The sequence below is a fragment of the Amblyomma americanum genome, chromosome 8, assembly GCF_052857255.1.
Source record: "Amblyomma americanum isolate KBUSLIRL-KWMA chromosome 8, ASM5285725v1, whole genome shotgun sequence".
Classification (NCBI taxonomy): Eukaryota; Metazoa; Arthropoda; class Arachnida; order Ixodida; family Ixodidae; genus Amblyomma; species Amblyomma americanum.
Window position 1 is genome coordinate 6,111,299 of NC_135504.1, and position 21,987 is coordinate 6,133,285.

The window sequence follows — 21,987 nt, forward strand, 5'->3', positions numbered from 1 at the left end:
CCGCCGCGCTGTCGCTATCCACATAATTCGAAAGTCGCTGTCCACGGTAGTTGCCCAGCCGCAGACGTTTTCTTGAGGGAGCCAGCTGCGACTCTCGATGTAGTTTTATGATCTTGTCCCGATCTTTGAGCATCGTTGCCATTGTTGACGGTGTAATGTCAAGCTCCCTGCACAAGTCCGCTTGCTTTTTTCCAGCAGCTGCGACAGAATGTCCGCTTTTTCTTTAAGCGAAAACTGGCGTCGCTTCTTTTTAACGCGGGGGCCAGGAGAACTCATTGTCAGCAAAGCTAATGCACAACACAATCACAGCGCCGATAACTTTGCAGATCCTAACGTTCGCTGTCGACGTGGTCACACTGCGCTGAATAGGCTTAAGACTACTGCGCAGTATGTGACCACACGCTTGATGGATGATAATGGCCTTACCCTTTGTATCGGGCGGCAGCTTGCGCCGCCTAGCCTATATTCATTCAACGCGACACTCGCGTGATGGTGATACCGCTGGGGCTGTATCCGTTGCAACGAGTTCCCCAGCGCATAGCTGATGCTTCGGATGATGATGACAGGCGTCAGCTTCAGGGATTTGGTACGGAACTTCGACGGAACTTCGTAATTACGAAGCGTCTTGCGACGAATGCGAGATTAAATTACATACGTTATTCTGAAATATTCCGGTAATTTGAAATTCGTAGTACTGAAAGCTTTTTACATTGAAAGTATAGGCATTTTGGCGGGGATTTAAAAAAAATTCGTAAATCTGAAAATTTCGTTAATCTGATGTTCGTAGTAACGAGATTTTACTGTAACGCTTGCCTGCAGCACAAAAGCAAGACTAAAGGGCATCCTTGCCGGCGGCAGGATTCTTGCAACAATTTGCCACCAACCGGCACGCCAGGGGGACAGCGGATTGGATCGTGCTCTGCTTGCTCCGTGTCGCTAGGCTTCAATGAAGCTTCAGAAAAAGCGCTTTGGAACTAGCCGCTACTTTTTATAAAATGTTTGTTTTCACTGGTTTTCATCAACATGGTAGCTTCATATCGAAACAAATGAAGTAAGCGAAAAAGCTGAAAGCTGCCTTGTATCAAAGACCGCGGTTTGTAAGTGCGGAGTCCGAACAGTCAGCAAAACTGTTGCAAGTAGTTGTGTGCCGCGGTGCGTCTTTGCGTGCACATGTATACTCATTAATTCAGATTCCACAAGGAATGCCAGGTGCTCTGTTGAAAGTGCTAACTGTCGTGGGCAGCTGTTTTTGGTGAAGCCTAGCGAGATATATGGGCATATATGGATGCACAAAGGAAAAATTCGGCTGCCGCTTATTTGTAAAAATTTCGTTCAAGCGTAACCTCGCTGCAAAAATTGTTCTTTGGGGGGGAAGGGGGGAAATAACTGCATTGCCTGGTATGGTTGAAGGGGAATCGGAAACACTTCTGTGTGGCGGAAACTTTGCACTATCGCTGCGTTCGTTGTAGTGGGGTTTGACTGTAATGGCTGGCTTTACAGTGAGGGTGCTATAAGCAACTGCTGTACAATTACTAGTTCTAAAATAAAATGGGTGAAGAAAAGAAAGGGGGGGGGGGGGGGGGGGGGGGGGAAGGGCAACTTTGCGTTTTGCCTCCATCGAAATATGGCTGCCATGCCTGGGATTCGATCCTATGTCCTTGGGCTGAGTAGTCCAACATGCGGGTCTTAAAGCTACTTTTTTTGTTTCTGGCACAATCGTTATCATAATTACCACAAAAGTGTGTTTTTATGTAGAGTCCAAAAATGTAGATTTTGAATAACGCAGGAGTTTTGTGGTTTTTATTGGGTTCTTTGTTACAGGCTGTTATCCAGAATATGTTTATAAATTATCGGAAATATTTACAGAACTGCATTGCGCAAGATACGCTGTGCAGTGGTGCTGTTTTTACACTCGCCTCAGTGAAAATACATTGGCAAAAAAAACAGCAACCTGTGAACAGAAAAGCAACTAATTGAATTTATTCCGTAATGCAAAAGTCAGTAGAAATAACACCACCACATAGCTGTACTCTTCCTGAATAAATTCATACCAGGCTCATTTCAATTGCCCAAGGCAAACCTGAGAAAAAGCCTGTAAGGCAGAGACGATATTTGTAAAATCACGAACAGGGGTAAAGAGACTTGAAATCTGTATGCACTTATTGTGTCACAGGAAAATGGCTGTAGCATTTGCTGCGCTGCTCTGATGCATCTTGGAAGGTGCCAAACGAAAGGTTGCGAGACAAGCTTTCAAATGGTAGCAAAATGGCGGCCATTGAAGACAGGCATCTGATTTGTGATCATGTGAAGTGCAGTGTGATTTCAAAGCTTGCGCTTCATTTTTCAGCCGTGCGACTCTTCAAAATATTCTTTTTGTTTGTACTTTGGGATTTTTTTGAGCTTGGATATTTTGGGAAGAAATAGTCTGAAGTATGTTTAGTACGAATAGCTATTTTTCTAAAAATCGACCTTTTCGTTGATTTTTTACCATATCAATACCTGTGTCCCCCCTTAAAGTAGCGCTGTAGTAATATGGCGGTAGCACAGTAATATGCTCAAGGCCTTATCCTTCCCCTTTTGAAGATTGGTAGTGCTGTCCGACATTTCTTTATCTCTGTCAAGTGTAACTGGCCCCATTCATCTTAAAAAATGCATCGGGGAGCTGTTTACAGTGATGCAATAGGATGACTTTTCACAGAATCTATTAAGGTTGTAGAACAACACCTTATAACTTTATAACCTGGAATGTTTTGTGAAAATTCAGATTTGTACTGCAGTACTTTCTTGCCAGTGTACATTTCTGTGCATTTTGTGAAATGTTGAAAGTGGTGCGTCTATTCTACAGCGTTCCTTTCATGTTCTACCGGTTTCTGCATTACTGCATCTAATTCTTGCCCCTGCCCTGCGTGGCGTACTCGCGTTGGGCTGGGGGTAAATGTAAACGGCTAACAAACCTACCAACTAGGGAAGTAATAAAAACTGGCGGACACTCCGAGGTAAAGTCATCGAAATGTACGAAACTTTTCGTCTGTCTGTCTGGCCTCTATTGTTACACAGAAGGTGATGCCTTGGAGGTGGAGATGTTGGGTGGTGGCGGTGACTCCGTCCCGGGTGCAAACGTGGTGGCAGATGCCGCTGGGGACACTGTGTCCGCTTCAGGACGTGACCTGGTGATGGTGAGCCGCAAACAGCTGGAGCAGTACGTGCTGAAACGGGCCCGCAGCTGCCTGCAGCTGCACGCGCCCGCTGTGCTCAGGCCCATGGAGAAGAAGTGTGATGCACTGCACAGTGCCCTCCAGCGGTGGCGGCGGCGTTCCTACCAGCTGCAGCGCCAGCTCAACGAGTTCATCTGCGAGCAGGAGAAGTGCGCCAACGCGCGCCGCGGGCGGGTGAGAGTCAGCCATTGTTGGGGGGTCTTCCACTATTACAGGCAAGCCCGCTTATAATGAACATGAGCGTCACGCGACTTCCGTTCGTTATATCCCGAAGTTCGTAGTAAGTGGACCACAGTTTTAAAAACAGTTGCTTGTCAAAATACAAAATTCTTTTTTTGCGAAAAAGTCCGTGATGGACGTCCGTTTCTGCAGCGCAGATCCGAAGAGGGAGGTTTCCAGTTTATTTGAAGTAGAAGCGTGCTATCGCCGAGGCTCTTGGCATAGACAAGTTGTCTGAGGCTCTCTATGTAGCTCATTGCTACAGGCACGCTGACGGGTGCTGGCCCCAAAGTTTCATCCTCATCTGATTCATCCGCGTCACTCTTGTCCCGCAATTCAGAAACGATGCCCTTGTCCGTATACAGTTCCGCGGTGTCGGCGTCGTCATCGACAGAAATAAAATCATTCCAACCAATGTCATGACCCCCCATGTTGGAGTTGACGACGCACTGCCACAAATTGCCGCCGGGCTGGTCATCTTCCAAAGCTTCAGGCTCGGCATCAGACAGTGTCGACGAAGCCGTCCTTGCGGAAGCAGTTCCGCTCGCCAGTGGCCGTCACCTCCACGCAGGCCGCTTTCATCATCTCTACCGCTGAATACAATGGAAATGGGCATGGTGTTCCCATCCGCAATCCCGAATTACAACCAGGGCCCGAGATTTGAATGAAGCCATTGAAACGTCCGCACCGCAACAAGAGTGACAAAAGCGTGCGATGGGTAGAAGTGCAACATGCACAAGCGGCAATCAAGCCAATCAAGCTAAAGATACAGCCGCACAGCACCAGTGGAGAGACCAATGAGGGCTGTCCGTGAGCGTCAGTGCAGCCACTTCTTGGCTCCCACGGAAGGCCTTCACGGAATGTGGCCTCCGTGATCGGCACCGGCGGCGTGGTTGATAACGGAGGCCACGTGCGGATTTGCAAGAGAGTGAGGAGAGGGAAGCAGAGTTGCGAGGAGGGGCAGGAGGGCGGTGTTGGAAGGCACGTCGGCGGGGATGGGTAGCTCGCTCGATAGCGACGTGAACCGGGGCGGGCAGTTGGCCTGCAATGAGTCTCGGGAAAACATGCCACGCGCCGTACGCAGAAAGGGGTCGGAGGCAGGTTATCTCACATCGCGGCGCCGGGTTTACTCCGTCCATTCACTGTAATCGATCAGCAGGGCTTAATGACGTTCGTTATATGTGTGATTTTGTGCCATTGAAACAATGTATATTTTGACGGCCGCGCAGGTCTCGTTCGTTATAAGCGAAAGTTCGTCTTAAGTGGGGCCGTTATATGTGGGCCCGACTGTACTGCGTTTTGCTGCAGCTGCTGTTGCTGCCCTTAGTCGAATGTGTATTCAGGGGAATCTTGCAAGCTGGAGTAGACTTCGGGTGAGGGAGTAATTACTCACTATAATCAGATACAACTCAAGAACGAAGTGGCTATTTCGCATCAAAGGACCCCCTTCCAGCCAGTGGTGTTGGCCGATTCTCATGAGTCTACTGGCGTAGCAATGCAGGTAGTGGCAGATGAAAGGGGATAGTGCCCTCCCTCCATGGTCAGGGATAGTCCACTCCCTGCATTGTCATGCGACTTCCTTTGTTGTCATGCTCGCAGGTTCATCATGAGAATCTTCATGAGGTTCAGTGGCAGTAGTTTGGCGAATTCGCCGTTTGCCATTCTCGTAGCACCACTGAGTGATGCAGTGCATGGTGCCACCTCCTTTACTCCTTGTTTCTCTCTAGTGTTACGCCAACACCAAATCTGGTGCACTTGAACTGGGGAATAGAGTCGCCGACCGTTTATTCAGACCTTGCGGGGACCACAGAAAAGTCCGAGTAAACAGGTGTCCGAAAAAACATATTCAGGAGAAAAGAAGAAACTCTTTATTTTCACATGCTTACTCGGGCTCGGCAATAGGCTTAAATAAATCGGGAATGTGCTGTTGCACGCTGCTCCATTTACGTGCAATCAGATCAGCCTGGATCTCGGGAGAGAGTCGTGCGGTCACTACAGTCGGCTGAAAGCACAGTCACTGGTCCGTGTGCACAAGGTCTGCGTGCGACGCCAGCAGCGCACATAATGCGGCATCTTCAGACTCCGAGTCATCGTTTGTTGGGGCAGCAGAAACCTGACGAATGATTTTGTCATCGTCGAGTTCTGCATATGTCTGCTGCACTGTCAACATCTGAAAAACTGTCAAACGAGACGGTGTACGGAATCGCAATGCCACCACTGGGCAGCTCTCGAAGAACACTTTTGGTGTCGGTAGGGAGCACATCGGACAGCGGCAGATCCTGTGCCGCCACGGGATCCGCTTCATCTCCATTTCGCCATTGTCATTGTGGTATATTCACCACGCTTGCTACCATTTCCCGCCGCAGACGGCGCGGGCACTGTCAGCACGATTATCCACCTGATGCAATGTTTCCGTGTGCCGAGTTGGATCATTACAACCTCAACACAGCACACAAGGCAAACACCTGCTGCAACCAGTCGCACAAACTAAAAACGTGGCCTACTCACAGCGTCGCACACGAAGAAAGAAACAAATCGGCTGCTGTATTGCCTGGACATGGCTTGGCTTAGGTGCTTAGGCGACTAAGCTGAGACCAGAACTGCTGTAGCCACTACCAAAACACTCAGAAACGATGATGATGAGTGGGCGTTTGCAGTAGCGCCACCTCATGGGGCATCAAGGAGGCACATTTAAAAAAAAAAAACGGCGTTCATCGAGTTGAACCATGCGTCAGCCAGGGTCGGTTGGGGCTAGCTAATACTGTCGACTGAGTTGGCTCAAAGTGTGTCTGAAAGATCAAATGAGAGGTTGCACGGTGTTCGAAATTCCGGTAGTTGTTATATATTACGGTCAATGGGGAGAGTGGCGGTGCTGCAAAGCAGTCCGAATAATCAAGCATGTCCGAATTTTCGGAGTCTGAAAAAACAGTCGGCGACTGCCGCATAACAGCTGCTACTGTAAAAGATTTCAAAGGTGCCCCGTGGATGCCTTCTGGTTCGCTGCCTACGCAGAGGTCCGTCGGCGTCTGTGTCCGCATGCCCCCCCTGAAGCAGCCACAGCCGCCGCCGCTGCTACCCACATCGAGTGTCAAGACGATACCTACCACCGTGACGGCACCAGTATCTGTCACGGCACCACGCACTTCTGCCACGATCGTCACAACCATGGCATCTAGTGGCACATCACCAGTGCGGCAGCCAGCACCACCGCAGCAGCTGAGGGTGACTGGTACCAATGCTTCCATGCTGGCAGCGGTGAGTTTTTTGTTATTTTTGCTGTCATGCAAAGCTCAATGTTGCAGGAGCAAATCGATGGGCTTTTTTTATTGCGTAGCATTCCACTGCTGTTGATTGGTGCCTTTGAAATTGGTGAAGTCAAAAGTTTAAATGACTGACATACATTGAACTGAAATTCACATGTCTCCAGGTGCCTAACTGATGCAGTCTGGTTTGGAAAAGCGTGCTAGTGGGAAACGTGGAAAGGTGGGCTTCGGTGGCTTATCAGTGCATAAAGGACTAATCCGGAGGTTCTGACACAAGCAGAATCGTCTCGGGCTGATTGTATGCCCGAGAAAAATGAGTGCTCCGTCACTGTCTGCTCATCATCGTCCTCGATGTTGCACTTATCTGGAGGTTCAGAGCCTAGCAAAATAGTCTCAGGCCGATTGTATGTCCGAGAAGCACGAGCACTCTGTACCACTGCACTGCCCGCTCATTGTCGTCTTCCTTGTAGCACAGGTCCGTGCTTTAGCACTGATTCGAATGTAGTATACATTCATGTCCATTTTAAGTGCCAGATGTGGAAAAATTACATTAGAACCATCTGTTGTCTCTCTCTCTCTCCATTCTGTCCTGCCCTGTTCCCCCTTCTTCGGTCCGATATGTCCCCCCCTCCAGCAGCTGGGCTTGAAACCAAACCAGCACATGAAGCTGGTGAGCGTTTCGACTCCGAGCGGTGGTACTACGACTGTGGTCACACGAATGCCCCCGCAGGTAACTGTTTGAAAGCGCCACTGCTGCGGCTGCCCTGCTGCCTGCTCTCTTGTCCTCTTTCTCCCCTGTTGCTTGGTGCTGCTTGGTGGTGGAACTGGAAGCATTGTGGACTGTGGGTTGCTGCTGCGGTCTTGTGGCTTTGTTGCCTTGGCACAGTTTGCGTGGAGTGTTGCATCAGTAGAGGCGCATAAAGGTGTCTTTCTGCCTTGCCTAGTGGTTGCTGGTGGGTTTTGTGCCTGCCTGCCTGCTTCGCCTAAAATTGATGAAATGACCTGCTGTCATCTGCTGCTGCGATGTTCGGACCAGTTGGTGGAACTTTGCAGCCAGGTTTGTGGAGCATCATCAAATATTAAAGGCTTGAAATGGAACACCTGACGCCTCGATGGTTTCTTCCTACAAAGCTGGGTTCAACCAGTGGCTACACTGTGTGACAGTTTGTTCTGGCAATGTAGCAGAAGCTATGAAACTGAAACACGCCCTCTTTTCCTATACAGCGGAATACAGTCCCTGGTTGCGGCTATATCAGTTATCTCTTGAAATGTAGTATGTTGCCAGTGTTCGTTAAATGCAATGGCAAACATTCAACTTCACAAGGTAAAAGAAAAAAAAAACGTTTTTTTTTATTCCAACAAATGTGCTATTCACGCCTTGTTACAAGAAGTGCCCATAGATTGTGCCAGCTACACCAGGACGGCGTGGAGCTACTGGGAGCCACAGTGCAGAAAACAGCGTGCCAGGTGGCTAAGTGCACTGTCGTGCGTCCGAACGATTTGGCAGAATGGCACAGGGAGGGATCTCTGCCCCTGTAGCCTCCTTTTCATTGCCCTGAAAAGCTGTTGTCGATTATAGTGGGCAACCTTGAGACTTCTATAGTTACTCTTTAGTTTAGTTTGAATCATGTGAATTCTTTAGTTACAGCTGCCACTGTGGCTCGGTGGTTATGGTGCTCGGCTGCTAACCCGAGAGACGCGGGTTTGATCCCGTCCGTGGCGGTTGCATTTCGATGGAGGTGAAATGCTAGAGGCCTGTGTACTGTGCGATGTCAGTGCGCGAAGAACCCCGGGTGGTCGAAATTATCTGGAGCCCTCCACTAAGGGATCCCTCGTAACCCGAGTTGCCTTGGGGCGTTAAACCCCTGAAGAACCTTAAACTTTATCTTTAGTTATTCTTTATTTTAGTTTGAATCTTGTGAATTCTGTAGTTATCCCTGTCCTGTTGGTGATGGGATTTTCAGGCTTGTACTCAATGAAGCCAGCATGTGGCATAGGCATGCCTAATGTTGAACGGAACTCTTAGTTGTGCCTCTGTGTGAAACTTGAGGGCCAAAAGAAGATCGGTCGCCCAGCCAGGGTGGGAGTGCATGCCTGCCTATTGTCAGTGATGGGGTGTAAGGGTTGGTAGTTGCTGTGCGAGTTGCCATGTCAGCTTTCGGGGCCTGGTTCATTGTTCCGTTGTTGCTCGTTCCGTTGGTCCTGGTGAAGAGTCTTGCCCGGCATGCAGGGCTGCCTTGTGGTGTTCCTTGTCTTGCCTCGAACTGCTTGTTGCTTGGCCTGCATTATTAGTCCTTGATGGACTTAGTTTTGAGATTGTCTGCATTGGTGACATGTTTTTTTTTTGCATGTTTTGACATGTTTTTTGGTGACGTGTTGCATGTTTTTTATTCGATGGTTCTTTATTTGTTTTTTGTGGTGACCACGGTGTTTAATTTTTTAGGGATGCTTCTGTGACATGGATCTCAGGGGAGTGTTATGTTTGCATCCTGTCTGAAAGAAGTGAAAGCCTGTGGTGGTGGCTGCTTGCTTTGTGGTCTTTGTGTCCTGTTACTGCATCAGCCATAATGCACGCGCCCTTGCTTGGTTGCCTTGTGTACGATTGCGGCTGTGCACAGAACAAATATCATATTTGTTGTTTGTTTTCATTTTACTGTGACTTGAGGGAGTCGTTTTCACTTATTTGATGCTGGTGAACGCGGCTGAAACTCCGCTGACTTTCTCTGAAGCACATTTTTGCATCTAGGGCTAGCAAAAATTAGGCGGGCACATGGATTTGCTACTCGGGTCTCGCCAAGTTGTACAGGTTTATGACTGAAGCCTGTTTGGCTTGAATCAAGCTCAGGTGGCACAATTACCAAGAGCAACTGATTGGTTTATCAATTAATTTCTTTATTTCTTTTTTCTTCTTCAAGGAGGAGACGGGATTAAAAGCTGAAGGAAATCTTCGCGAATGCATCGCCCACTTTTTTTCTTTCACGCTGCTGGAGCATTGGCGGCAAAAGTTGTTGCAAAAGAGAGAGCAGCATGTGACATGTATGGAACACATACATGTCACATGCGAAAGGATAGCGTTGAGGAACATTGTGCCTGCAGAAATTGGGAGTGCATTCGTAGTAGTGGGCATAAGCACAGTTGCAGAAAGTGCTGCATAACTAAAAGGTGAGGACTATAGTGTGAGTGTAGGAGTTAAAAAAAGCTTTGGCCATGGATTGTTTTGAGTGAGCATATCTAGTTGCTTAAGTCAGTCGGCTTCCTGAGACAGATTCTGAAGTCATTCTGGTGATAGAAGCAGCCAAGCCCAAATGCCGCTTGTCTCTTAATGGCTAGAATTTGGTGGCGCTTTCCGAGGCTGCCGCAGTTCCTTGGTGAGCTGCGAGAGGTGTTACACAGGCTAAAGAAGAGGCTGATATTGTGAGACATCGCATCTTGAAGATTCATCCTGGGGTGCCATTGAGGTCCTTTGATGAACGGTTGACATCATCGTCTGCGCAGTTGCTGCAAAGCGCCCCGTCAACGTCAGCAGCGCCTTCTACGCCAACCTCTGGGCCGGTACCGATGCAGCTTATTGCCAACACGGCCACCCTAACATCATCGCCAAACCAAGTGGTGCGTTTTGTTTTGTTTCGTTCTTTATTTTCCATCATCTGCTTGGTGTTGGTTCTTGTTGCATGCAGCCTGAACATAGGGTGCTCGCCCATTGCATGGTGCTTTGCAAGCTGCGGGAAATGAGCGGCGATATCTCTTGGAACTCTCTTAAAACTCTCTTTTGTAGTAAAAAAAAAAAAAAAACTCACGTCAAACAGTGACATACGTGTGAGTACTTTGAAGGAGATTGTGTTCTGCTGCAAATGGTGTTTTGAGGTGAAAACTCTTAGCTTTGTTCGTGGAAGGAGTGAAAAACGCATCCTTGGCATTGTCGCTTCAAGCAGGCCTAACTGTGACCTGTGACAGTTGGTAAGTGAGCGTTATCTGGCTCCCCATGAAGGAAATTTTCGACAGCGTTGAGCAGAAGGCAGAGCACTTTTAATACACCTGTTATTTAATACGCCTGGACAGTTTCGGTTGCCGTTCAGCTTAATGGCCATTGACTCTTCCAAGTACCATTGATCGGTACAGTAGTTGGCTGTGTTAACCTAGCACATTTGTGGAGCTTAGTTCCACTTCTCAGTCATTGGGTCACGCCTTATGGGACCCATTAATGAACGAAATATCTTACGCATTTATTTCATGTTTTATTTTACGAAATCCCAAATTCTCTGGATGTCCTGTTCTGTCCATCTGCCTTGGCTGAACACAGCATCTATCCAGGACTGTCCACTGGCAGCATGCTTAGCTCCAGTGCTCAGCCACTTTTTCTGGGTTAGTTTTAGTGTTAATATGCACTTGATTTATGAAGGTTATAGGTTTATGTTTATACTAGCCGGGACACCAGTTCTTGTGATTTGAGAACATGCCGCTACAGGTTGTCACCAACCTGTGATCTGCAACCCTGTCGGTTTTACGCCTAAATTCCGACTGACAGTCTCAGTTAGGGCTCATCTGCAGTCTGAAATACAAGGGCCAGCAATGTTGCTGTGTAGCACTGTTTGGCTATTGCTGGCTGTTGAAACTGGCTTTGTAAGATGAGTATAACATGTAACATAAGTGATGAATTTACTTGTAATGCTATTAATAGGTTACCTAGTACAAGAGGGATCGTTTGTATGTTATTTTGAAATTCAGGAAGCAATGCAGGAATAGGACAAACGAAGTGCTGTGAGAGTTCAATTTGTTTTGCTCCTGCAGTGTTTTCATTTTTTGCTGCCATTTCTTGTCGTAATGTAGCATTACAATGTTACGTTGGGATGCTACTGCATACAAAGTTGGTTTATTTAAATGTGAAGTCTAAAGTGATGAGCTTTGTGAGGATGGGTTAAATGATCAGTTCCCGCGCTAGGGAAGGACATTGTTAAATATCCTGGTGGGATCAAATGTTTTAGGGGAATCCCCCAAGGTGGAGTATATTTGTAATAAGGTAGTAATTACTCATTGACATCCACGCAAGCGCAGCCATACGGCTGCAAAGGACAGCTGTACAGCTTTCTCTGAAACTTCGTAGTTAAAGAAAAATTCTTCCTGGTCCGTGATTAGAACCTGGCGGGAACCTGGATTCGTGCTGGTAGGCTTATTGCCACTCCAGTGTATTTCGAACTTAGACTCACAGTATAGTGCCCTGGACTAGGGTGAATTTTTTTTATTTGAAACTGCGGAATTTCTGAGACGGCTGTGTTGCTTTCCTTTGTCGCCACATGACTGCCTCTTAGGCAGGTGCTAATGAGTTAATACTGCTGCCTTGTTTCAAATCTATTCCACCTTTGGATGATTGTTCCGAACCAAAGGTTCTCAAAAGGGGGTTCTGCAAAACCCTTGGGTTCCTTGCGGTGTTTTATGGGTTCCCTGAGCACCTATATCCACACCTGTCTCCACTATTTCTTTTTTCATTTTACTTTGGGACCATCCATCCTGTAACTTCCTGTAGTAGATTGTTTTACTGTACAACCAGTCATCGTTAGTTGAGTTCTCGGGCATTTTTTTGAGGCGACGTGCTTGTGCTCACTCTCGCATGCGTGTTAGGAAGGAAAGAATAGACGCCACGGCATGCGTGTTCTTCAGAATCCTTTAAAAGCCACTGCCATTCCTCGAGGCTACAAACATTGAGAGCCCGTGCTCTAAAATACAGTTGACAGGATATCTGTGGAAATATTGGACTCTGCAGTTACTGGAGTCTCTGACTCGGAAAATTGCCTTCCCTGGCAGACACCAGAAGAGCGTCGAGCTTTGCTGTGACCTGTGTGACTGAGGCTCCTGTTGCATATTTTTTTCTCAGGCGAAAGCAGTCACCATCCCGACCAGCTCGGCCGGTTCAGCCGTGGGTGGCAGTCCCGTCCGGACCGTCACCGTGCTGCCACCGCCGGGTGTAGCTGGCTCTGCTTCCCCGTCTGCAGTGAAGTTCATTGACCTCACTCAGGAAGAAGAGGCAGGAAATGCTCAGGGAAAGGTCATTTCAGGTGGGTGACCCTAAGTGTTCTTCATTTTTAGGCACCTTAATTTTATGCTGTGGCGATTGGCAGCATTACTGGTTCCACTAAAAAGGCACTGCAGCATATGGTGCGCACATGCTTTACATTGAGCACACATTGGAGTCCAACCTGAGTTTACTTAATGCGAATCTCCTTTTGTAGCAATAGCCACATTACGGTAGCATTTCGAGCTTTCAGCGTGGCGGTGGCACGTGACGGTGGTGGCGCTGCCACACTGTCACGTGATTGGTCACATGCGGAGCAGCTGCCGGCGGCACCGTGGCTGATCACGTGGTTGGTCACGTGACCAGCCATGTGGTGCAGAGCAGCTGCTGCTGCCGGCGGTGCGCCGTGCCTGCGAAACCAAGCTGCCACAGCTGTGCACATGCGCCGTGTCAAGTGGGACGAAGATGAATAAGGAACGGCCAACGAAACGGAGTGCCGAAAGACTGACTTTGCAATTCAACTGAGCAAGTTCCACTCGGCCAGCTGTAGCTATCGCGTCACTCCAGGTTTAACCAGAGCTAAACCATTGCTAATTCTTTATTTCGAATTCTTTGGTCTCATCAAAGTCGTATGTATTCGAAAGGATCTCCTTAATCTTAATGCAAACTCTGCATAGTCTGGTCTCTTTTGAGTCGCAGTCGTTGAGGACATCATATTTCCATTTCGGATGTTCTTGATTTTCACAATTGCTGTACTCTGCAGGTCTGTTGTGCTGTTTTATGTTGTTTTTGAAACTTGAAATGAATGGATGTTTGTGGGTGGCGGGACCTGTGCCTATAGATTGTATAACTGGCCTTTGGCTGTGGATCCTGCTAAGTCCATCGAAAACTTGTGCGTTAAGTGAAGGAGGAAAAAATGGTACAAAAAAATTAACTTGATTTGATATCATTAACATACTCCGTTAGATTGAACACAGCACTTTTTTATTAAAAAGGTTATGTCAGTGCCATTCACTCAGGGTCCCATTGCACTGTTCCAGTTTCAGGGCCCGTGTGGTCGAAAGCAAGCTTTGTTTGACCTTTCATGAAGTGTTCACCATTTGTGATTTTTTTTTCTTTACTGCAGTGTCTGGTGTTTCGGTGGCGAATGCGATACAGAAGCTTACGGTCCCAACGTCGGGCATCCCAGTATTGAGTGCCGCACCAACATCTCTTGTGCAGGTGTGTAGCAGCAACTATTATTTATTTTTCCTTCCTCTGTTATCGCTCTCCTTTGTTGGAAGTAGGGGTGTGCGAATATTGAAATTTTCGAATACGAATATGAAGAAAAAATGGCTTCGAATATCGAATCGAATATCGAATATCTGTTCAGAACAAAAAAATTTCAGAAAACGATGAGCAAGCAAACGTTGTTGCCCTTATTTTTTTCAAAGTAGTGTATGGTCTTTGCAACTAAAACAAAACTAGACTGCCTCAGTACTATATAAAGAAACATGATGTGCACAGAAATGTATACTACTTGATTAGACAGCATAACAGTATCCAAACTATAATGAGGTCATGCAAAACAAAATTCATAAAATGACAAGACTGGCAACAAAAAAATAACATGATAACTATTAAACCTCATTCATTCGGAGTTCAAGGGACCAGAAGAAATGCCCGGCTCATCCGAAGGCCTCTGTTAATAAATTGCCCCCCCCCCCCCCCTGAAAAAAAAAAATGCTGCCGAAAATGTTGAAGATGCAGTAAGGCTTATGAGGCGGCTCCATCGCGCTAACACCTGTAAGCCTGTGACGAGCCACCCGTTTTGGAGTGCTGTAAGAACAACACAAATGCAAGCAAGGGGCCGGGGAACACACACTGGCGTCAGAGTGGTGAGGCGGTTTCTAAAAAGGAAAAAGAAATAAGCTGCGCGGAGCTGGGATTGGACTATCGGCGAGTGCGCGGGCCAACATTTGAAGTTGCCACGGGGCAGCGGTGAAGCTCAAAACCGAAACTACGCAGCCAGGCAATTTTTTTGCCCTAGCGACAGAGGCCTTCCGATTGTTGCCACGCCTGCCGTTATGCCCGCTGCAGAGGTGTGCAGGTTACAATGCACCATGCTATAGGCGAGATTTTAACAGATCGCTTGCCCTATTGAGACTACTCGACGCGTCCCTTCAGGAGGCTCCCGCGGCATTCCGCAAGTAGGCCTTCCCGCATAGCGTAGTTTACAAAATGGGATGGCGGAAGTCACGTTCGGGTAGTTATGAAGGCGACAGGACTCATTCTTCGGATGTGGGCATTAAATATGTAACGTATTACCGAAGGATTGAAAAAAAGCGCGATTTCGCGTTGCGATTGCTCGAAGCGGGCCGTCGGCCATCTTGTTCGCAGCACGGGTGATATGTGGGAAAGCCCACTTGGGGAAATGCTCACGAGGTGAAGCCTTGCGGCGTCGGGATGTGGTTGGTCTGCGTGATAAACGGCGGAGAAGGAAGCGGACAGGACCTCCGTGTTGTTTTCCTGGAATTTTTAACTCGATTATCGGCTAATTTGCCCAGATATTGTGGTTTTGCCACGGTCGAATTTATGAAAGTATGCGCAGTATACGATCACTGGCGAGTATTCGGGAATGTTCGAATATTAGGAAATTCACGAATATCAATTTTTGAATACGAATATGAATCGAATATCAAACATATTCGATTCGTATTCGAAATTTCGAATATTCGCGCACCCTTACTTGGAAGACTCCTTTTCATGCCTCCTGTGCTGTGTTCTCGCAAAGTTTTTTTTTTTTTTTTATGGGGTAGGGGGTGGTCTACTGTCGTCGAGCTTGGAAATTTCAAAGTTGGATATTCCGAATTATCGGCTGTATTGGACACACTGATTGTACCATTGAAATTACAGCGTACAAGTTTAGGAAAGGCACGCTTTATATTGAGCGACACTTTTGCCGGCTGTTCCATACATCGAACTGGGCACTGGGATCGTGAAATTGATGCTTCTCCTATCAGTGCTCTGCAATAACTTTCCACACACGGAGGTGGGTCATCTGCACGGCCTTGGGCACCTGCAGACAGCGTTGGTGCTCTGAATCTGTGGGATGAGGCTAACGTGGGGTGTGCTTGAGGATGGGCTTTTGTCTCATGTACTCATTCACGCCACATCGCTGTGACGCGGTGAAGCCAACCTGACCAACTAAAGCCCAGCGGCAGCCTTCGCCTGACATATTTCGCTTGCTTCGCTGCTGAAGGTGTTGCAGAAACCAAACTGCGCTTTAGCAGTAGTAAGCGATTATTCTATTTATGGTGTGCTGGTAACAAAACACCTTATGATGGACAGCGGATCGTTCCAAAGCAGCATCCACAGCGGGTTCGATGCGAAGCAGGTTAGACCTAGCTACGCCTTGCAAGCAGTGCATTTCCAGGATGCCTACAACCAACAATAACTGCTCTGTTGTCATCATGATGTGGTCAACTGCCTTGCACCTGCTAGCGTGGCGTCACAGGTGGCTGGCAGATCCAAGGCATTTGACTGTGATGTCATGATGATAGGCTGACCACTGTTAATTGCAGGGACTCCTCTGGGGAGCCCTTGCCACTCTGATCCCGAGTTGTACCTGGCTATAGAGCGCCACTAATCACTGTTGGAACATAGTATTAGTGTAGGTGCTAAGGCAATTTTTAATGCCTTATGTCGTCTATCTGTGGGGTTGATGGTGTCTGGCTGGATGGAGTGCATGATGTGCCTAAAGGGGCTGTCACGGCACAAAACCAGCTGTGTTGTCTTGATGTCTGCGTCAAGCTGCACTGCACCTGCTTGAATAGTCGGCCAACTATTGGCGTCGGTGCCACCTTGCTTACAACATGGCCGTTAAGCCAATGGTCTGCCAACTCTCATGTCACACTGGCAACACAACCTGGGAAATTCTTTTCTGAAGCTGTGCCCGTTCTTTTATTTCAGTTTTGTTCAAGCCCGTTTAAGGGAGGGACACAAGTCCTAAGAACTGAACATTTGCAAAAATGTCAACTTTTCAATTTTGTCGCACTGTATTTATGCGTGCAGTTTTACGTATCCTGAATTTATTGCCCTGATTTCATTTAAAAAAAAAACATATTTTACACTTTGTGCTGCCCAGACCACCAGCATGCGTGCAGGTGCACGCTAGGCAAACTTGGGAAGATTGGCGCAGCCGCATCACTGTGTGCGGCTGTGAAAAGTGTGAGTGGCAAGGGCAGGAATTGTGCTCCAGGCTCGCTCGCGTTGGCGGTCACTTTCCCGGACGAACAGTTGCGAGAGAGAACTTTTGGCAGCCCCTGGCACAGGCCAGAATCTGGAACTACCAAACCAAAAAGGGGGTGCGCAAATTATGCTGAGATTTCATGAACATGTCCTAAAAAAAACTGCAAAAACGTCAAACCTCCAACTCGCACCCCTCATGGGCCAGAAAAGAAAGTGACTCCAAATATAAGTCTACGCATACATACGACATATACAGCAGGATCCTACTGAATCAGAATGTTGCAGAGGAGACTGCATAGTCTACTGAAGCTAAAATATTCCTTTGTTCATTGGTTGACTAACAACACCACTAAGAGAGCTTGTCTTTCTTTTGTTGGTTTACCATTGTATAGCATGAACCGACGGGCCCAGCAATGTTTTGTCTTTTTGCATGCTCACCTGGATCAGAATTACATTGTCTTCTGCTTCACCTTTTGTGCTGACCCGTATAACATTGAGTTAGTTGTATCGAGGCTACACTGGGAATCTGAAAAGTGCAAAGAATTCCTGTATAAATGTTTCTTGTCGCATTGCCACAGATGCCCCCGTCGTCGAGCCAAGGCCATACACGCGTGAGCATCGGTGGCACCTCAGTGGTGCTGACGACGCCTGTGACTGGCACGATGTCGCAGTCGGGGGGCACGATGCGGCTCAACCCACCCTTGGTAGGGCCCCCCACGCGGGTGACGTACCTGGTGCCCAGCCTGCCCCCTGGCATGGTGGTCACCCCGAGAGAGGTGGGGCCCCCGCGGCTGGCACCCGCCGGGTCGCCCCAACCCTTGCAGACTATCCTGCTGCGTATGGCCTCGCCCCAGAGTGGATTTGCCTGTAAGTCTTGAAGTGCAGGGATTTGTCTGTTTGCTCTTTACTTTCTTGGTATCTTCGGTTGGTGCTTTCAGAGATGCAACCTAAGTCTGCAGTGAAACTCCACCTGCACAGCTGCACAGTGCTCCTTCGTGACAAGGAAATAATCTGTTGTTAAAGATTTTCTTGTTACCCACACTACAAGCTAATCACTAGACGAAATTGCGACTGTGGTAATTTTGATGCCTCTGGCTTGTCTTGTTCAATACAGTCAATCATTGAAAAGCTTATTTTGCTTGTTCTTCTGATAGGTTAGTAAAGTAATATTACACCCTGCAAGGAAGGAGGCTAGCATAGGCAAAGGAGGGTGCATGAGGACTCAACAGGCATGCCCTGTAAGAGGAAGGCATGGAGAGAGTGAAAATGCTGGGGCAGCCGCAGCTGGCACTGTTCAGCGTTATATGGCAATCATAGGAAGAGTGGTCCTTTGTCCTGCTGTGTGCTAGATTTAGCTGATGGTGACGACTATTACGGGGAATGGTGCCCCTTGAGATTTTAGACGTGATGCTCGTTTCTGCAGCTGTGCCAGGAGGAGCCATCACGATGGGAAACCTTGTGTCGGCGAACCAGTCAGGTGGACCCACGCCTGGTGGACCACCGACAATGATGGTGGCAACGACACCATCCGGATCTCAGGTAACTGTGTGCACTTGAGCCCCTGCACCTTGTGGTTAGGAGGAGATTTTTCTTAGCGACAACGGCACATACTACCCGAGCCCAGTGGACAGCATGTAGCCGCAGAGAAATGCTCCGCTAGTGTGGGTACTCCCCATTCTAGTTTTTTGCACAGCATAACTCTTGTCCTTACTGCTGCGAACCCCGAACGCACAAGATGAGTTAGCAGCGCTATGGCACCGATGTTTGCTATTCTAACTGGAGTCCGGCGTGGGACGGTGGATGCGTGGTCGTACCAAGTATCACAGGCTGTTATCATCTACCAGCTCCCAGTGTAACCTACCATGTGGGCAAAATTATGCACATGAAGCAGTTATTATGGCTGAGCATTTCTTTTTTTTTTTTTGAATTACCAGCTGCCAAGTTAGGGTTCTGACCTTTATACTGGAGCAACCCTTAAACGAATACCCTGCAGAATTCCGGTGATATGAATCACACGGGGTAGTGAAAAAATTCGAAATTTCATATCATTCAAACAAACAAAATTCGTATGCAGAAGCATAAAAAAATGCATTCACTCGGATCTGTTCATGGCTGTCTGGATTGATTTATTCACAGCCATGCAGCCGCAGCTCGCTACTTGCAGTGAGTGCAGCGCGACTGGCGATCGCGTTATTGCTGATTTGTGGGCCGTGCACTGCTGCTCACTGTTTGCAGTGCATATCGCACTACATATTAGCGATTACAGAGTCGGTGATGTATGGGCAGCGCTTAGTGCTCGAGGGTGCGGTCGCGGCTCGCGCATTCGTAAGCATGTCTTTTCTCGGTGGTCTCAACGGCATCACAGGAAGCTCTACTATAAAATAGATTCGTGCTAAGTAGCCCACAGCCGGACAACGCATGATTGAGGTGTATAAGTGAGCACTGCTGTGAGGTCAGACCTTTACCATTATACTGATATAAATGATGTGCTATGATTGACTGCACGACACCAGGGCCGTCAGGGGCATTTTGCCTTGGTTTCTGAGACATGTATTTCAACATTGTTATATGTGTCCTGTGTTTCTGCTGCAATTATAAACAAAAGGGTGACAATACACTGTATCATACTGTAACGTGTCTGCATAGGTGTAACTAGCCAGACTCATTCTTGTAGCTTTAGCAGATCTGAGTAAATGCATAGTGCTGGAGCGCAATATATGCGACAGAGGTGGCCTGAAGGTTGGCACGGCTTTTTTTCCGTCACCCAGAAAAAACTCACCATCGTCCAGTAGGCCTTCCTCCGCCTTGGAGTGCCGCCAGACGAACGCGTCGCGGAAGGATCCGGGTCAGCGCGTGTCCGCAGCCAGAATGCGCATGTTCATGCCACAGATCTGAGAAAAAACACGCACAGCATGAACTTACTCCCATTGCTGAGGCCCGCACCTGTAGCCGAACTCATGCGATCAAAAACAGTGGCTGAGGTCTACTCACTGTCATGTTCACAGCATAGAACTCCTTGTGGCTTGTTCGTAGCACTGCCTTGCTCCCTGATGGCGATGAGTGTGCAATCGACGCACCTGGCGATGCCGGGGATGCAGCCGCGGTGAAGGTTTAGGCAAAGGAAGCCCTCTTTCTCCGCCGCCTTCTATTCGTGTCCCCCCGAAAACCAACACACCCCTTCTGCGACCCAGCGTTGACATTGGTCTCCGCCACCCGACACAAACACTTGTTCACAGTCGGTTGGGCTGCGCCGACGTTTTCTTCATTTCCTACGGTGCCTTAACACCCACCTGGGACGAAGAAGCGCAGCATGCACAGCACCTGCCGCTCCACTGACAGCGCACTCATCCACACACTTCCCAGTTCAACAGCGAGTTTGTCGCACGCCACTCTGCAGTCTCCTTCCTAAGTCAAAGGGTCGAAATAACTCGTCCTGCGCATCAAAATCTTCTTCATGCACCCCTTACACTGTTGCTTGTGGGCCACCCACGTATTGGACGCTGTAAACAGCCGCCATTTTCGCTCCCAAAGATTTTGAGCGGTTTAAGAGCTACCTTTTTCGCTCTCAATTTTAAGTCCGCATAATTAGGTGCACAACGTCATCACTTCAGCCGTGTTCACTACATAAATAGCAGCCGCCGGTGACACAAAAGTTGTCGGTCAAGGCCGACCAATAGGAGTGGGCAATATGGTGGCGCATTGTGAGCGTTTTATTAGCGTTTTATGATTGAGAGCGGTACCGAATTCGGCCCCAGTTTATTTGAAGTAGAAGCGTGCTATCGCTGAGGCCCTTGGCATAGATAAGTTGTCTGAGGCTCTCTATGTAGCTCATTGCTACAGGCACGCTGACGGGTGCTGGCCCCAAAGTTTCATCCTCATCTTATTCCTCCGCGTCACTCTCGTCCTGAAGTTCAGAAACGATCCCCTCCTCCATGTACGGTTCCGCGTTGTCAGCGTCGTCATCGACAGAAATAAAATCATTCCAACCAATGTCATGACCCCCCATGTCGGAGTCGACAACGCGCTGCCACAAATCGCCGCTGGGCTGGTCATCTTCCGAAGCATCAGGCTCGGCATCAGACACTGTGTCGACGAAGCCGGCTTTGCGGGGAGCAGTTCCGCTCGCCAGTGGCCGTCACCTCCGCCTAGGCCGCTTTCACCATCTCTACCACTGAATACAATGGAAATGAGCACAGTGTTCCCATTCGCCATCCCGAATTACAACTAGGGCCCGAGATTTGAACGAAGCCAACGAAATGTCCTTACCGCAACAAGAGTGACAAAAGCGCGTGATGGGGTATACGTGCAACGTGCACAGGCGGCAATCAGGCCAATCAGGCTAAAGATAAACATGCACAGTGCCAGTGGAGAGACCAATGAGGGTCGTCCGTGAGCGTCGGTGCAGCCAACTCTTGACTCCCACGGAAGGCCTGCTTCACGGAGCGTGGCCTCCGCGATCGGCACCGGCGGCGTGGTTGATCGCGGAGGCCACGCGCGGATTTGCAAGAGAGTGAGGAGAGGGGAGCAGAGTTGTGAGGAGGGGTGGGAGGGCGGCGTTGGAAGGCGCGTCGGCAGAGATGGGTAGCTCGCTCGAGAGCGGCGTGAAACGGGGCGGGCAGCTGGCCTGCAATGAGTCTCGGGAAAACATGCCGCGCGCCGGCATCTCGCATCGCGGCGCCAAGTTTACGCCGTCCGTTCGCTGTAACTGATCAGCAGGGATTAATGACGTTCGTTATACGTGTGATTTTGTGCCGTTGAAACAATGTATATTTTGATGGTCGCGCAGGTCTCATTCGTTATAAGCGAAAGTTCGTCAAGTGGGGCCATTATATGTGGGCTCAACTGTACGTCTCTTCATGCTGGCTATGTCCATGTCTGAAGAGTAGCTCTTCATGTGTCCAGAATACGGACAGTCATTTTTCGTTGTGACAAAACTCAAGCACTGCGACTGGCAATGCCCTGCCCTTTATTTTACCTCTACACGTTTTCGTCCTGCCCTTCTCCGAGACCTCATCTCACTTGCTCTACCTGTGCCCAAAAAGTAGCTCACCTG

At 48.5% G+C, this 21,987-nt stretch overlaps 1 protein-coding gene across 16 annotated transcripts in view; it reads left to right on the forward strand.

Moving 5' to 3' along the window:
- Positions 1 to 21,987, forward strand: part of LOC144100827 (uncharacterized) — a 60,030-nt gene that overhangs the window by 18,151 nt on the left and 19,892 nt on the right. For 7 of the 16 annotated variants that reach the window (XM_077633700.1, XM_077633715.1, XM_077633701.1 and 4 more), the window contains 8 exons: positions 3,058 to 3,389; positions 6,447 to 6,689; positions 7,332 to 7,427; positions 10,091 to 10,306; positions 12,567 to 12,747; positions 13,831 to 13,925; positions 17,513 to 17,801; positions 18,358 to 18,473. In XM_077633700.1, the coding sequence (XP_077489826.1) occupies positions 3,058 to 3,389; positions 6,447 to 6,689; positions 7,332 to 7,427; positions 10,091 to 10,306; positions 12,567 to 12,747; positions 13,831 to 13,925; positions 17,513 to 17,801; positions 18,358 to 18,473 (1,568 nt within the window). The remainder of the gene's footprint in view (positions 1 to 3,057; positions 3,390 to 6,446; positions 6,690 to 7,331; positions 7,428 to 10,090; positions 10,307 to 12,566; positions 12,748 to 13,830; positions 13,926 to 17,512; positions 17,802 to 18,357; positions 18,474 to 21,987) is intronic. The other 9 variants (XM_077633704.1, XM_077633705.1, XM_077633712.1 and 6 more) reach the window with 3 other exon arrangements.